Genomic DNA, 14,560 nt, shown 5'->3' on the forward strand with positions numbered 1-14,560 from the left:
CGTTATATATAATTTCTTGGCATTTTTGCAGCATAGACAGCCTATGAATGAAGCTGCTGTCTGTTCTCTCTGTTGGCCTTAAAGATGCCATAGTTGGAACCTAGTGAACTATTGTTGCTGATACATGAACCAGAACCAAATCTCGCTTCGCTCTGCAAAAGTATTTCAGGAATCAGAATGTATTTTTATAAGCAGGTATAATTTAAAGATACACAGGAAGCTGTTGCTGGAGCAAGAAGGGGATTTTTCTAGCTACATCGGCACTGTAAGGATTAAATTCAGATGAAGCTTAAATAAGCCCCTCTTTGATTGAAGTGGATGACAGTTGCAATCACTTAGTCCAAGCCTGAAAATGCTGCGGCACTATAGTAACTAATCTAGGGGCGGGCAAAGTCTGGTCCATGGGCCAGATCTGGCCAGCAGCGGACTCCATTTCCCAGCAGCCCCTGCCCACATGGCTGGAGCTGATTTCTATGGAGACCCTAGCAGCAGCTGCACTGTGATAGCACAGAGCTGAGGTTTCCATGGAGACTGGCAGGGCAGGGAGCTGCTACAGGGCCAGGCTGGGATCTTGCCATAGTGACAGCATGGTCTAGAGCCAGGGCAGAGCCGTGATCTACACCTTGCATGCTCTGGGCAGGGGTGTGCAGGCGTTGGATTATGGTTCTGCCCCAACTTCTTGCAGTGGTGACAGCATGGTCCAGAGCTGGGGCAAAGCCGCTATCCATTGCCTGTATGCCCCTGCCTGGAACATTTGCAGCTGTGCCCTGGCTCCGGACCACGGTGTCACCGCTGCATGATCCCAACCTGGCCCTAGAGCAGCTCCCTGCCCTGCCAGCGCTGCTGGGGTCAGTCTCCACAGAAACCCTGGCCCTGTGCTATCACAGCACAGCTGTTGCTGGGATCCATAGAAACCAGCCTTAGCTATACAGGCAAGGGCAGCTGGCAAATCGAGTTCAGCTGCCAGCCAGATCCACCATTTTGCCCGTCCTTGAACTAATGGTTTAATGCATTTTAAATTCAAAGGTAAATTCTTTGTAATAATAAAATTACTCCAGATAAGTAAATGGTAGAGAGTATAACAGTAATTTCATCTTTCAAAGCATTAGTATGTCATGCTGGTTTTAGTCAGTCAGCTGTGCCCTTCAGTCATTCTCCAGTTAGAGTGATGGGCTTAAGATGTGTAAACTCCAGTATCAGTGTTGTTGGTAATTATTGTTATGGTGTCAAACGCTTTGTGTTTACAAATTTCACAGTTAACTTAGTGGCATGCATGCTGCTCAAGTTCATTGGCCATATGTGAAGTACTTCTATTTTATATGTTATCAAATGCATTGGCATGTACAGGTGCTGGCTGCAAATTGCGGCCTGTGGTTTTTCAAGCCTCACAAATTAATTAGTGAAAGTTTCCAGGAAGTGCTTTAGGAAATGCAGGTGCTTATTTAGATGTTTTTTACCTGATTCTGCTGTACTAGTGTCTCCTGATGTTAGTGCATTGCTGAACCTTCACGGGTGATGGCAGAGGTCCCGAATGTTACCAAAGGTTGCTTTTCTTGGGAGTGAGAGAACTTCTTACACTGAAAAGGAAATTAATCTCCCTGAGGCTTATTAAAATGGCACTTTTCCTTTGCCCTATTTATATTTGAATATTGGCACTTCTCAAAAATTTCACTTTTGATTCTGTTTGGTTTCTATTTCTCATTGCTTTGTTCAACTAATGTTTTTATGACAAAGCTGTTAAATTAAAATATGTCACTGTAATAGAATTTTTCAGAACCGTGAAGTTGTTTGCATTAATGTCCAGCCTGTCCAGTGTATGTGTTCCCGGCAAATGTGCCTGACAGTTTTCCTTTTAATACATTGGTAGCCTGGATTAAATTCCAGTGTGGGGACTAACGTTTGGCCTGCATAGTTCCTCTGTGTAATTTCAATTGGATACAGTATTTTTCTTCACTTCCTGTTCTAAACTGTTGCTTATGTTCTTTAAATAACTGTTGTGATCCCCTTTGTATATGGCTTTACTTCATTATTTACTAGGTGACATTTGATAACTTTGGAATTTTGCAGAATGAAAGGTATTGTAGAAATGCAAGATTTCCTTCAGCACAAAAGTCCCGTGGCTGCATCCAAGACATATCAGGCCTCAAGACATATTTCTCTGATTCTTTTGATGAAACCGAAAATTTAGAGACCTTTTTTTCTTTTAAGTTGCTCTTATAAACTTGTTGCATTGTGTGATATTGTGTCCTCTGACAAGGGGGTGTCATTTCAGTGATGTCCTCTTCTGAAACAGAGAAGGAAGTGACAATCAGGCCTCTGTGGTTCTTCTAGTCACATTGTTGAACACCAAGTGTTATTTTCAAATAGGCAGTATTCAGCTACAGACAAGGTTATTTGGGTAAATCCAATATCTGTTAATTAGACCAACTCAAATCTAATAAATGATATCACATTTACCCAAAGAACATTGTCTGCCAGTGTCCTTAGCTCAACACGGCTACATCCTACATTCCAGTTTTCATCTGTGCACATGTGAGACCAAATACATACACATAGCTCACAGCTTAGGTTTAGATGACAGAGTAAAACTGATTGAGCTCTGCTTATAATTCCCACCATTTCCAGTACCGGCGCAGGTCTGCTCATTGTTGCAGTAATCATGGATGAGTTTCCTCATCATCATCAGTTTAGATGTCTCTCCAATAGTGTATGTGTATAGTGCTCTCAGCTCCTACCAGGCATGGGGTGGTAGGTTAGTGAGTCCTGATGTAATCCAGCATGTCTGCATAATTCACCACCAGTGCCGTGCTATAATCAGATAAGTGGGTGGGAAACATCAGTGCTGTATCTCACTAGCAGTGCAGTTTTGGTGGTAGTCACTGTAGTGTCATTGTGTCAACACTCAGAAGTACTGCTCTCTCACATGACATTGCTTGTTGCTGACACTTGTTCTCCATGCCATCTTCTGCTGTCCTTTGAACTTTTTAGTAATTGTGCTTCACACCTTGTTCATTTGAGGCTCTCAGAGCGCCATACAAAAGTTACTTAAGCTTTAAAGGAGCTCTTCTTTTGAGGAAAGAAAGCATTATCCCCATTTACAGATAGAGAAAATGAGACTGTCATCAAGGGTTAAATGCCTTGCTGAGTGTCAGAATTTCTGGCAGTTTGCAGTAGAAGGCAAGAGTCTTCATTTCAAACCTGTCACAACCACCAAATGTTCTCTTTCCCTCCACTGTAACAAGGGGTGCTCCAGAATTAACTTAACCAAAAAAAACAAACCCTGTAGAGAAGAGGGGGAGATACTCACAACCAGGGCCTGTAGTTTACTGTAACTGAGACTCTTCTGTCATTCTAAACCATTGGCAGAGGTCCATAAATGACAGACAGCCTTGAACTGGCTCTGGGGACATCTGTTACTCTATTTTTAGAATTCACACACTTGCACATGTAAACAGGTGATCTCCTAAATATATGGAATTAAATAACACTTGGAATTCAAAGTACTCGTAAGTCAAAGTGGATTTAAGGGTGAGATGAACGTGCCACTACCAAAATGATCAATTGCGTAATAATCCCTGAAAAAGGTGTATTTTATGCTGCTAATGTTTTATTCTTGAGTATGTGTGTCTTTGCGCATTCTTGCACAATTAAGAATTGCTGTTACTTCATGAGGAAGTACTTTTCAGGACACTTTCTCTCTGAATGACTTTGTTCCACCTTTATTCCCCATTTGACTATCTTGGCAATTACCCGTTTCTCACTGTTAAGAGACATCTCTTGTAGATATGTTGCTTCTATTTCAAAGGAGACAAAGAAGAAGTAATTTTCTAGGTTAGTCCTGAAGTATTGGAATTAAGGGAAGGAGGCTGAGTAAAGGGACATTTAGACTGAATGTCTGGAAATACTTCCTAATAGCCAGATTGATTTTGGAGTAAGGTCCCGAAGGAAGTGCTGAAAACTCCAGTGCTTAAATAATTTAAAACTGAATGGGATAAAACACTGGAGACTATGCTGTAGGGAATGATTCTGTATTGATCAGAGCATGATGGGGGAGAAAAACAGACTGACTGTGATCGATTACTGTCTTTTTTTCAAACATCCCAACATCATGCCAACAAATAAAGATTAGACATTACAGTTATTATTTCTATTAACATTTTTAAAGTTCTGGTTCCCCAAGAAAAAGTGGAAGGGTTTCTTTCAGTGTGAGACAGAACCATCTCTAGCTAATCTATATAACTGAATTCAAAGAAATGGTGTGGTAATGCAACAAAATTTATTAGTGGAGGGGGAGTAGGTTTCTGTCTTACACTTAAGAAAAGCTCTGTTGACCAATGAAATGGGCAGGCACATGGTGAGTACAGTTTCTAGGAGTTGCTTGCAATGTGAATGTTGGTCCCTTCCTGTTGGAGCAGTCAGTCCATATTTTCTGTTTGTTTTTAAATGTTCATGGTTTGGAAAGACCTTGGTGCTCTAGAAATAATTGAGAAACAGGGCCTGTTTTGCGGATTTTTATCACCCTACCAAGACCTTCGCAACTTCCTCTCTCCGTTGCCTGCAGCAGAATACGGAAACCTTGCTCTTAAGGCCACTTCTGCAATTGCAGGAGGGAAGAGGCGAAGGGTGGGAGGAGGGGCCTTTCTCTTCTGCTGCTCAGCATGTCCTGGAGCCAAAAGAAGAATATCTAACGTATTTGAAAATGTGTCCTGCACTGTGTCTCCCGCTGACTAGTTTCCTACTCTTTTCTCTCTTTGTTGCACCTCAGTGCTGCAGTTGAAGCTCCAGCAGCGACGGACTCGGGAGGAGTTGGTGAGCCAAGGGATCATGCCGCGTAAGTACCACTTAAACTCATTCCTTTGTCTTAGTGTTTATAGCACCTGCCTTTGAATGGAGGGTGGCTTGGGGATGAAAAATGGCGAATGTGAGAGCCCCACCCTGTTTCACTCCACCTCCCTTCTTATAAAGCACTGTGGACCTTGGAAGAGAGAGCCACCTAGAATATCAAGGAGCACTGTTGGCACCACACTTAATTGCATTCAGAACAATGGCTGTGTTGCTTGCTGCGGAGAATAGTCTTCTGGAGAATATGTGCCATATTAGAAGCATCTTATGTGCTCATGCGTGCTGGTAATCGCTCTTAGCAGGCTTCCTGCCTCTGCCACTTCCATTCTTGTGTGTCAGCGCCGCATAACTCAGAAGCGTGGCTGTCCTGAATTAGTGCCTACATACTTATAAACCTGGTAGAATCTCTACTATGCACGCAGGGTATCAAGGCAGCAAGGCTACTCTTTTTCTGCAATGGTCAGTGTTTGAAACACATCTAGTAGCAACTGTAGAGAGCAGCTGTTCTGCTGCAGGGGGGAAAGATCTGCAGAAACTGTTAAATGGTAGTGTGTGGGTGGCTAGAATATACCTTAGCCCCGAGCTCAACATGTACAGAGTTTGGGGAACAATTTTTTTGGAGTGCAGGACTGGTGATAGAAATGGAATTAAACAGTTTGACTCAACTTCAGTACCTCTGAACTGGATGACACTTTCCAAGTGCATCAGCAAGCAACCAAGGGAGAACCAAAGAACAGGTGGTTATTTTTGGAGTTCTCTGCATTTCCTCTGAAAGCCTTAATGAAAAGCAGCAGCTTAACTATGCATTTCTTTTTCTGAGAACCCTTCCCTACCCCAACAGACACACTGTAAGTGTAAGCTAAAACCAAAAGGAGCTACGCTGTTCTTTTGGAAGGCCAGATAGAGAAGAGAGTTTTCTCACTTCTACTTTGGGATGTACTCTGAAATAGTAGGGCCTTCCTTTTCTAAATGCATGAGGCGAGTTTATCAGCAGTGAGTCTTTCAATGAAAAGAAATTTGTAAGTATCAGTCAGTCAGTGGGAGTGCCTCAGTATAAGACAATGATGTGTAGGCCTATGTGAAGTGGTAGGTATTTGCTTCGGATTCGGCCAGTTCGGGGGACAGTGATTTGATTTGGTGATTCAAATCACTGTCCCAAATTGATTCGGCCAATCTGATTCAGAAATTTGGCCATTGCCAAATTGGCCTAATCTCTGAATCGGACAGGCCCCAACCCTGGCTGCTCTCCCAGCCCCGTAAATGTCTGGCCTGCCTGCCCTAGCTCCCCGCTCTTTAAAAAAAAAAGGCCCCAGACTCACTGGGTCCTGCTGGGCGGGGGGTGATCCCTGCTGCCCTGTGCTGTGTGGGGGGCTCTGCCACAAGGCCCAGAGGCTCTGAGGCCGCTGCAGCAGTAGGTAAGTGTGAGGCTTTTTTTTTCTTTAAGAACTGGGAGCCAGGATGGGCAGGGCAGCCATGGGGGGCGGGGAGGGGGAGGCTGGGAGAGTGGGCAGTAGTTGGGTGCTACTCAGGGGGCTGGGGGAAGAGGCAGAGGATGGGGCCTGCCAGGGGTCCCCCCATGATCTCCTCCCCACTCCTCCAGCCCCACTTCCCCTGCCCCTTACTATCATGGATTCCAGGTCCAGCTCCTTGCTGCAGCCAGTGGGGAGTGCCCAAATCTCCAAAACTCTATGAATCTTTTCTGAATGGATTCAGAGAGCTTCAAACCTATTCGGACCTTTTTATGGGTCTCCTGATTCAATTCGGATTTGGAGATTCAACTGCTGAATTGGGCTGAATCTCCTCTGAATCGAATCAGCACTTGAAGCTTCGCACAGTCCTGGTGATGTGCTCTAGGGCAGCAGTTCTCAACCTTTTGCACCTTACTTCCCACCAGCCATTTTGTGAAAAAACCCTGGTCCCACCATAATAAAAACCCCACAAAACTGCACTGTTCAAGATATCTGTTGATTCGTCTACTTGAAGTGCAAACAACTGACTTTTTCAATCAGGCAGTGAGTTGAAGGCCCACCTACATGACCTTCAAGTCCCACCAGTGGGACATGTCCCACTGGTTGAGAAACATTGCTCTAGGGCAGGGATGGACAGTTATTTTGGGCGGAGGGCCGCTTACTGAGTTTTGGCAAGCCATCGAGGGCCACATGACAGGCAGCCAGGGGCAGGTAAATATTAATTTTCTAAATTTTTTAGGGGCCCCGTGGGCCAGATAGAATGGCCTGGCGGGCCGCATCTGGCCTGTAGGCTGCATTTTGCCCGCCCCTGCTGTAAGGCAATTCTCTTCATAAGATTCCATCAAATCAACCTAAACTCCCTTAGTGAATATTAGTATTAGGGGATATTAGTAAATTGTGCCACCTGTGATTATTTTGTTCTGTGGGACTCCTGCAGATATTTCTAAAGAACACCTTGTTGGCTTTGGGATGAACCATATTGACCCAAGTGTTGGGTATTTGCAATAATCTTTCCCAGGAGAAAACATTCCTGACCTCTGTGCATCATCTTTATCTCTCCTCTTTATCACTGTCATAGGCTATTAATATCCTTAGTAGGTTTGGTAAGTCCAAAATGCATAAGTTTTATTTGCCATGAGGGATGTATCTTTTTTTGCTTGTAGTTATGTGAAAACCTTGTGTCTATTTTCAAGAGTGGTTAATGGTTTGTTTTTTCAAGTTTTTGGTCTCCAGTGTGAGATACTTTAAAAGGGGCCTGATTTGTAGAAAGTGTGTGCTCAGCCCTTTGAAAATCGGGTCCCCCTTATGATGTCTCAATTAAATACCTCAAACACTAGTTACTGTTAAATCTAGGCAGTATTTTAAATGGTTAAGCAAGTGGCTGGAGCTTACGGAGACTTGTCTTGTCCTTTGTAGCATTCATAAGCTTTATGACAAACTAAGGGGAAACACTTTTATGGAAGCCCCTTGTTAAATTATGGCAGCATGTTCTACACTGTAGAGAAAACCATTTTAGCAGAACTATTCTTTAAACTAGGTTTATAACCAGTTCCTTCTAGCCATGGTTAGAACACTTTACCTGTCACTTGTAACTTGCGCAGAACTACTTTAAAGAAGTGCTTAAAACCTTCTTGGTCTGGCTTGCACTTTAATGAGAAGACCAAGTGTGAAATTAGGAGTTGTGTTATTCAAAGCAAAACTCTCGTTTTAGTTCTGGAAATTAAGTATGGTTCTAGGCCAGCTTCTGCTCCTGTAGGCAGCTCAGAGTCATGGCCACTTTGTATAGATGCTTCTAGCTCTCTGATTTAAACATTTGTGCCTTACCAATTGGATTGCCTAGGCTCCCTATCCCTCTCCATGTTCCTTTCCCAGGTATCCTTGCTGTGAAAATACTTGCTCATCCCTCGAGGCCTGGTGCTGAAGAAACCAACCCTCCGTCTCACACCTCCCTCTTAAATGGGTTAATCAGGAGGCTAGCAGGGCCCAAACAGCTTATTTTATCCTATTTAATCACAGAAGCCAGAAGGAGACTTAGAACTGGATCGGTTGGGTCTGCGTTCTCTCTTTTCTTGAGACTCTACTTTGCTTCCGAACCATACTTGCCATTTGGAGGGCATGGCAGCCTGTGAAAGAAGTGTGGTAACTGAGATGCATTCCAGGTCCTGATCCCTCCAACTAACCACTGATGTGGAATTGACTGAGTGCTTTGGGGAGAGAGTAGAGGTCACTCCTTAGTGCCTGGTGTGCATGCTTATTTTCCATCACCCTTAATTTCATTGACTGAAACATAAATCTTGAATAGTGTTAAATTTAACCTGACACTCCAAACATATTGCAAACCTCAGACTTCCTTTATCTAAACTCTTCTCAGGCATTGTGGGCATTTATACATGTGCTCTGGGAGTAAGGGGTGGGGGGGGAAAGCTTTAAGTAGAGTGGGTCTGAGAGCTGCTCTAATTAAATCACCCAGAGTATCTTGTGTATTAGTGTCCCCCTACTTCAAAATGGTGGCAGGCATGCTTTGTCTAAAAAAAAAAAAAGAAAAGCGTACCCACTGCCATTTTGAAGCCAGGGATGCTAATACACAAGACACTGGAGGCTATGGAGCACAGTAATTGCCATGCTCTGGCAGACTTGATTAACTGAGTCTGTAATTACAGTATGTTGGAGCAGGCTCGCTGCTTGTGTACAGGTGCCCTGTGTGTGCCTGTGTGTGCCTGGAAAGTGGAAGGAGAGGTGTTAAGAGTCAGAGGGCTAGCTCTCAGATTAAATGGCTGCTTGTCATTTTGCTCTTAGGATGTACCCTTGTTTTGCTCAGAAGAACAGAGTTTGGAGCAGAGCACCTTGTTCCCAAATGGAATTTTGTTTAGATTGGGAGCGGGGAGTGGAGTGGTATGTTTTAACATTTTTTACCAAGTACACTTAAGCTCACTTGAATACCCTCTCAAGGCCACTTCCCTCCCAGGGGAGAGATGCATTATACTGCATGGTGTACGTCTCTCATATTTAGAGCTTCATAGGTGCACAAAGGCTTAAAACAACGGAGGCAAAGAACCACATACTGTGCATGCCTGAGCTTTGACCTAGAAGGACAGTCTCTAAAAATGGACAGTTTGGTGTTCGTGTTTATTCAGTTCTTGCCCTTTCTGCTGAGACGGTCAGTGGAGGCCAGTCAGTGCTGCAGGTCAAGTTTCTTGACTGCTTGCATTTAAAAAATAATATGTGAAAGTAAATCTACTTTTTCCTCTTAGGATGTTGATTGAATATGAAAAATGACTCCCCACTCAGCTCAGCCCTTCTTAACCTGGTGTACTGTGGAAGGAACAGTCAGATTTTGCCAATTTAAGGTGCTGAAATTAAACTTTAGATTTAATGTACAATACTCCAAACATGCAGCCACCTCTGGAGAATGCAGCAGCTGCTTAACAGCACAGTAGTAAGGCACATAGAAAACTTCTTCAGTAAAAATTGCAAGAATGTTAAGGGTATAATTTATTACCCATATACACCAGAGGTACCAGTCTCCCTTGCAGTTTTTTTCTTTAATTACTGCAAAGGTTAGGGCTTTAGTTTTACATAAGTATTTTATTGTCGGCCAGGGCTTTGACCTTCGATATTAGTAGCATGTGCAAAACTCCACACAAGACCACTGTAAAATATAATCATAGAGCCCAGTTGCCTTGTGGTTACTACCCTTCAAATTTTGCAAGAGGTACTCTGAATAGGCATGAGAGTCAGCAGTATTGCAGAGGAGCACTGCCTGCTGCTCCGTAGCACCCCTTTGTGACCAGTTCAAGAATGGCATAGATTCAGGAGAGCTGTATCCTACCTGCCAGTTGGAAGGAAGTTGGCTGAAATGCAGTATTTCACCGATTTTCTTTTTCCTTTGTTTAATAGCAGTCTCACATTATTCAAGTTGGTGCCCAGGTCTGCCTACTCAGCCTGAGAATGGCATGTGTGTAAATGCCCAAGGGGATTGAATGGATGTAAAGACAACCTGCGGGCATTTAAAATCTCCCCTAGCTACTGCTGTCAGCTGAAGTTGTTAGTGAAGAGAGTAGTGGGATTTACATAGCAGCCTTTTGCCCTCCTGAGAGAATTTATGCAAAAGGAGTTCATCTAATATCAGTTCCCTTTCCATCCCCCAGGCTTAGTTCTGATTCTTCCAACTTGCCTTTTGTCCTCCTGGATTAATGAGGAGGTTGTAAAATGATTGGGAATAAAGACTCATCCCTGATAGCTCCTGAACTAAGTATAGGGTGTTTCTCATTCAGAAAGGAAGGAGTTTGTGCAGGCTGCTGCCCTCTGGCTCTTGGTTCCTTGCAGGTTGTGTCACCATCACTCTGATGCAACACTGATGGGGCTTCAGTGTCAGCTTGTTACTGTGCTCTGAGATATCGGGTAGGATCCTTAGAGCTTCTCATGCTCCAGTCCAAACTCTCCTGGGTGAGGAGAAGTTTTGTACCTGGGGCACTGTATTGCTGAGGTTAATGAAGGTAAGTTGAAGCTTGGCACAGATTTTTATTCACAGAGGTTGACAACCCTGCAACCAAGAAACGATTCGTAGGATATAGTCATAAAACAGTTGGTATTCAATAGGAACAATTGAAACATGACTTCAGAAAGCAGAGCACAAATTGTGTCTCTCATTTTTGTCAATTCGTATCTGAATCAGGGCAAATAACATATTTAGGTTCATTTTCTCTGCCCAGCAAAGCTAATAAATAAGAAGTGTTGATGCTTAGTAAATGTTTCAGTCAGAATTTTCAAATGTTGGTTTTGGTTTTTAAAGTTCAGCATTTGAAGCTTCATTTGTGGATTTGTGTGGCTTGGTCTGGGTACAAAAGCTGACAGTTTTCCTGTAGTGTCCACACATAAAAGTGCTTGTAAAGTATTGCAGTTATCAAAGCATTGTTCCTGCTGTATGAGCTCTTACTAGGTCTCATAGCTACTTCTGTCTGAATTGAGGACTGACTTGTTTCAGCAGTATTGTATCTTGAGAGTTGTGGCAGTGCAACCTTCTGGTTTAGGTTGGTACATCCTCCCAGCTCAGTTCCACGGTGGTATAAAAGGAAAAACTTCACTTAAGAGTTTTAACTTTTTTACTGCATGTTTTGATGAAAGCTTCTTAATCAATACAAACTTTATACCACACAGACCGATAGTTACATTTTGTTTAGCAACATATCTTTTCTTTTTAAACCCTGAAAATCCTGAAGCCAACACAGTAAAAAGCACTGCCCGGAATTGTGGGACACACAGCACCATCTGTAGTGACAGCAGTGCTGTGTGGCAACGCAGTGTGGGGACATGCTGGACTAGTTCCTATTAACCAGGAGGCAAATATGGACATGCTAAATGTTCTCAGAGAAAAGTGGTTTTAGAGTTCTGCCATTACACTATTCACCATGAAATAGTGCTCTCTTATTGCACAGTTCATTAGCAGATAGGTCCAAGGAAGGATGTAACACATGCATGGCACACCTAATTGTGTGCTGTTGTATCTTGATGGAAATGTTTCACTTGAGTTTTTCACTGGCCTCCATAAATGATATATTTTACACACCATTCTTATTCATGTGTGTGTGAACAGTGTGTTGTCATGTTACCTGCAGAATAGACTTCTGTGCTCATGTGCAGCTCCAGGGACTTCAGTCAGATTTGGCCTAGTTGTAGCAGTCTACACCTGGCATTGCAGGATTGCAGTTGAAAATAATACGGTTAAATTCCAGAGGAATTAGCAGCAGCATTAAGCCCCTGAAGGCAGTTGATTTGCTGTACAGTTGATGTTATACAAACAAATAACATGCTATCTACTTCTGCCCCGTTTGTCACTTCCCAACCAAAGAGCTTGCTTTGTCTTGCCCCTTCCCTATCAAACAGGAGAGGTGCAAGGGTATGATAGATGGGAGTTTTTCTTTAAAAGTATTTTTCTTTAAAAGTGATGTGTAAAACAAAAGATGCAAATATTGCCAATCCCAGATTGATGCACTTAATGTCCTATCCCCATCCTGTGTCCCGCTTTCTACCCCAGTTGTAGGAGACTGATAGCATTTTTATGATACTTCATCATTTCCAAAATCATCTTGGCGATTTATGGTTCACTGATGGCGACCCAGAAGCACAAATACCAGCAGATTGCAGCGAGAGCTCTGGTATTTGTGACGTCACATGTTGTGAGTTCTGCACGCATCAAGTCGCACCAAGAGGATTTCATAGACCAAACAAATAATTTTTAAAGGCTAATTGAGACATTTTTCTGGATTGAAATCTTGCATCCTCAACGCAGCCTGGTTAGTGGCTCACAGCACAAAAATCTGAAATGAAGTCAGTTTTTATTTTTATTCTTCACTTCACCTTTAATTTGTCTTGGAGAGGGTAGTGTGTGGTATCTTGGACTATGATTGTATCTCTTGAAACATGCCGCCTTCTCCTCCTGCCTCTGACCTTGGGGATGCGGAAGGAACCTGCATGTTACACTGCAAACCACACCGACAACTTGCCAGGGCCCAAGGCCTGCCCCTGGTTTGTCTCTGTTTCCATTAGAAACAAATGTGTACAATTCTGTTTGTATTTACAAATTGGCAGCTCGCTCAGCTTTCTCCTCACTGAAGTTCTAGGAGGGGAGGTTGCATTCAAGGATTTCCTAAGCTGCATTTAGCCCTCAGGGACATCCATTCAACAAAGCAACAAATACAGCCATACAGACTGCTGTCTAAAGAGGCATAAAAGACATGAGAATGAGATCTGGTATGGCAGTTACCTTTGCGAGGCTGGGGGGAGGAACTGAATAAAATTTTCTGGGATCCCCTCTAACATAGCTCTCCCCCCCTTCCCACGAGCAGTCCTTTGGCAAACAAACTTTGTTCATACTAACTTTTATATGATAGAGGCTGAAAACAGTCCCATTCCTCCCCCTCCCCCATCTTGTCTAGGCATTTTGCCAAAATGACAAATGTTTGCTAGGGGAGGGGAGATTATTTGTCAAAAGGGTAGACATGAAGTCTAGTCCAAGAATGGATGAATCACAGGATTCCCATCAAAGATGCTTCTTGCCCTTCTCCCCTTTGAGCTTGGAGATTACAAAGCCATAGCTTTAGTGGAGCTTTCTTACTTGGTTTAACCTCTTTAGGTTTCCAGTGAAGCAGGCCGAATACAAAATGTTAATGGAAGCAGACAGCTGTGTACACACCATCTACATCTCTCTTATAAATATGATGATATGCTTCATTATGGTGATGCTTATTCATTATGGAGGCACTAGTCATAACCATAGATAATGGTTTCTGTTCTGCACTTAAATCAGGGATTCAGCTTCCCTGTTTTGTATAGGAAGTGCTGTAGTCTCATGAAAATTAGGGTGCTTATTTTTCAAGTACAGAATTAATTTTCTGCAAACGTTAATTAGTTATTAATAAAATGGAAATTCAAATGAATTAAAAGTCTCATTCTTTAAAAAACTTAGCACCCCAAGTTAGTCATTTCTATGTCCCTGTCTTTTTTACAAGGAAATAGCATACATGTCCCACTTTTCACAGTTAAAATTAATTAAAACCTTGTGCATAAATTATGTTTGAAATATGACTATAACCTAAGTCAGGGGGTCAAACTCTTCCAGCCTTGCTGACCATACAAATGGTGCAGGACTGGTCCGTGGGCTGGATAAATGATGTTGGGCTGGTCCCATGGGCTGGTTTTGGCCCACACCACTCCCCTGGACCCACCTCCCTCAGCATGTGCCTTCACTGGTCTGGATCATGTGCTGCATGTGGCACCTACTCCAGCTGGTCAGGGGCAGGTTCTGCCTGCAGTGCGGCGCCCAGAGCAGGTGCTGGATCCAGTATGCAGGGGATGGGCTCCTTCTCCTCACCATGCTGGATCTAGTGCCTGCTCTGGTCAGCCTAGGACTGTGCCACACATGGCTGCTACATTGGCCAGCCCAGGGTGGGCTTTGTGTGCAGTGTGGGTCCCAGAGCTGCTTGGATTCCAGGGCAGCCAGAGCAGGTGCCACGTGTAACACAGTCCCACACTGGCCAGAGTATGTACTGCAGACGCTGCGCTGTGTGTCGGGGAGTCCTAGACTAGCCTTGCCCAGGTGCTGTGTGCAGTAGGGGTCCCGGGCCCATCTGGTGCCCTCCATGTGTGGCATGTGGGTCAAACTTGAGACCCAAGTCCAGCACTGGAGGCCAGAAAATGTGGCTGTGTGGGCCAGATTTGGCCCATGGGCTCCATCTTTAACACTGTTGACC

At 43.6% G+C, this 14,560-nt stretch overlaps 1 protein-coding gene across 2 annotated transcripts in view; it reads left to right on the forward strand.

Moving 5' to 3' along the window:
- Positions 1 to 14,560, forward strand: part of MRTFA (myocardin related transcription factor A) — a 109,247-nt gene that overhangs the window by 58,859 nt on the left and 35,828 nt on the right. For both annotated transcript variants that reach the window (XM_090042968.1, XM_090042967.1), the window contains exon 2: positions 4,766 to 4,831. In XM_090042968.1, coding sequence (XP_089899094.1) covers positions 4,825 to 4,831 — 7 coding nt within the window. In that variant the 5' untranslated portion in view covers positions 4,766 to 4,824. The remainder of the gene's footprint in view (positions 1 to 4,765; positions 4,832 to 14,560) is intronic.

The sequence above is a fragment of the Crocodylus siamensis genome, chromosome 4 (assembly GCF_052110815.1).
Source record: "Crocodylus siamensis isolate JL-2025a chromosome 4, ASM5211081v1, whole genome shotgun sequence".
NCBI lineage: Eukaryota > Metazoa > Chordata > Crocodylia > Crocodylidae > Crocodylus > Crocodylus siamensis.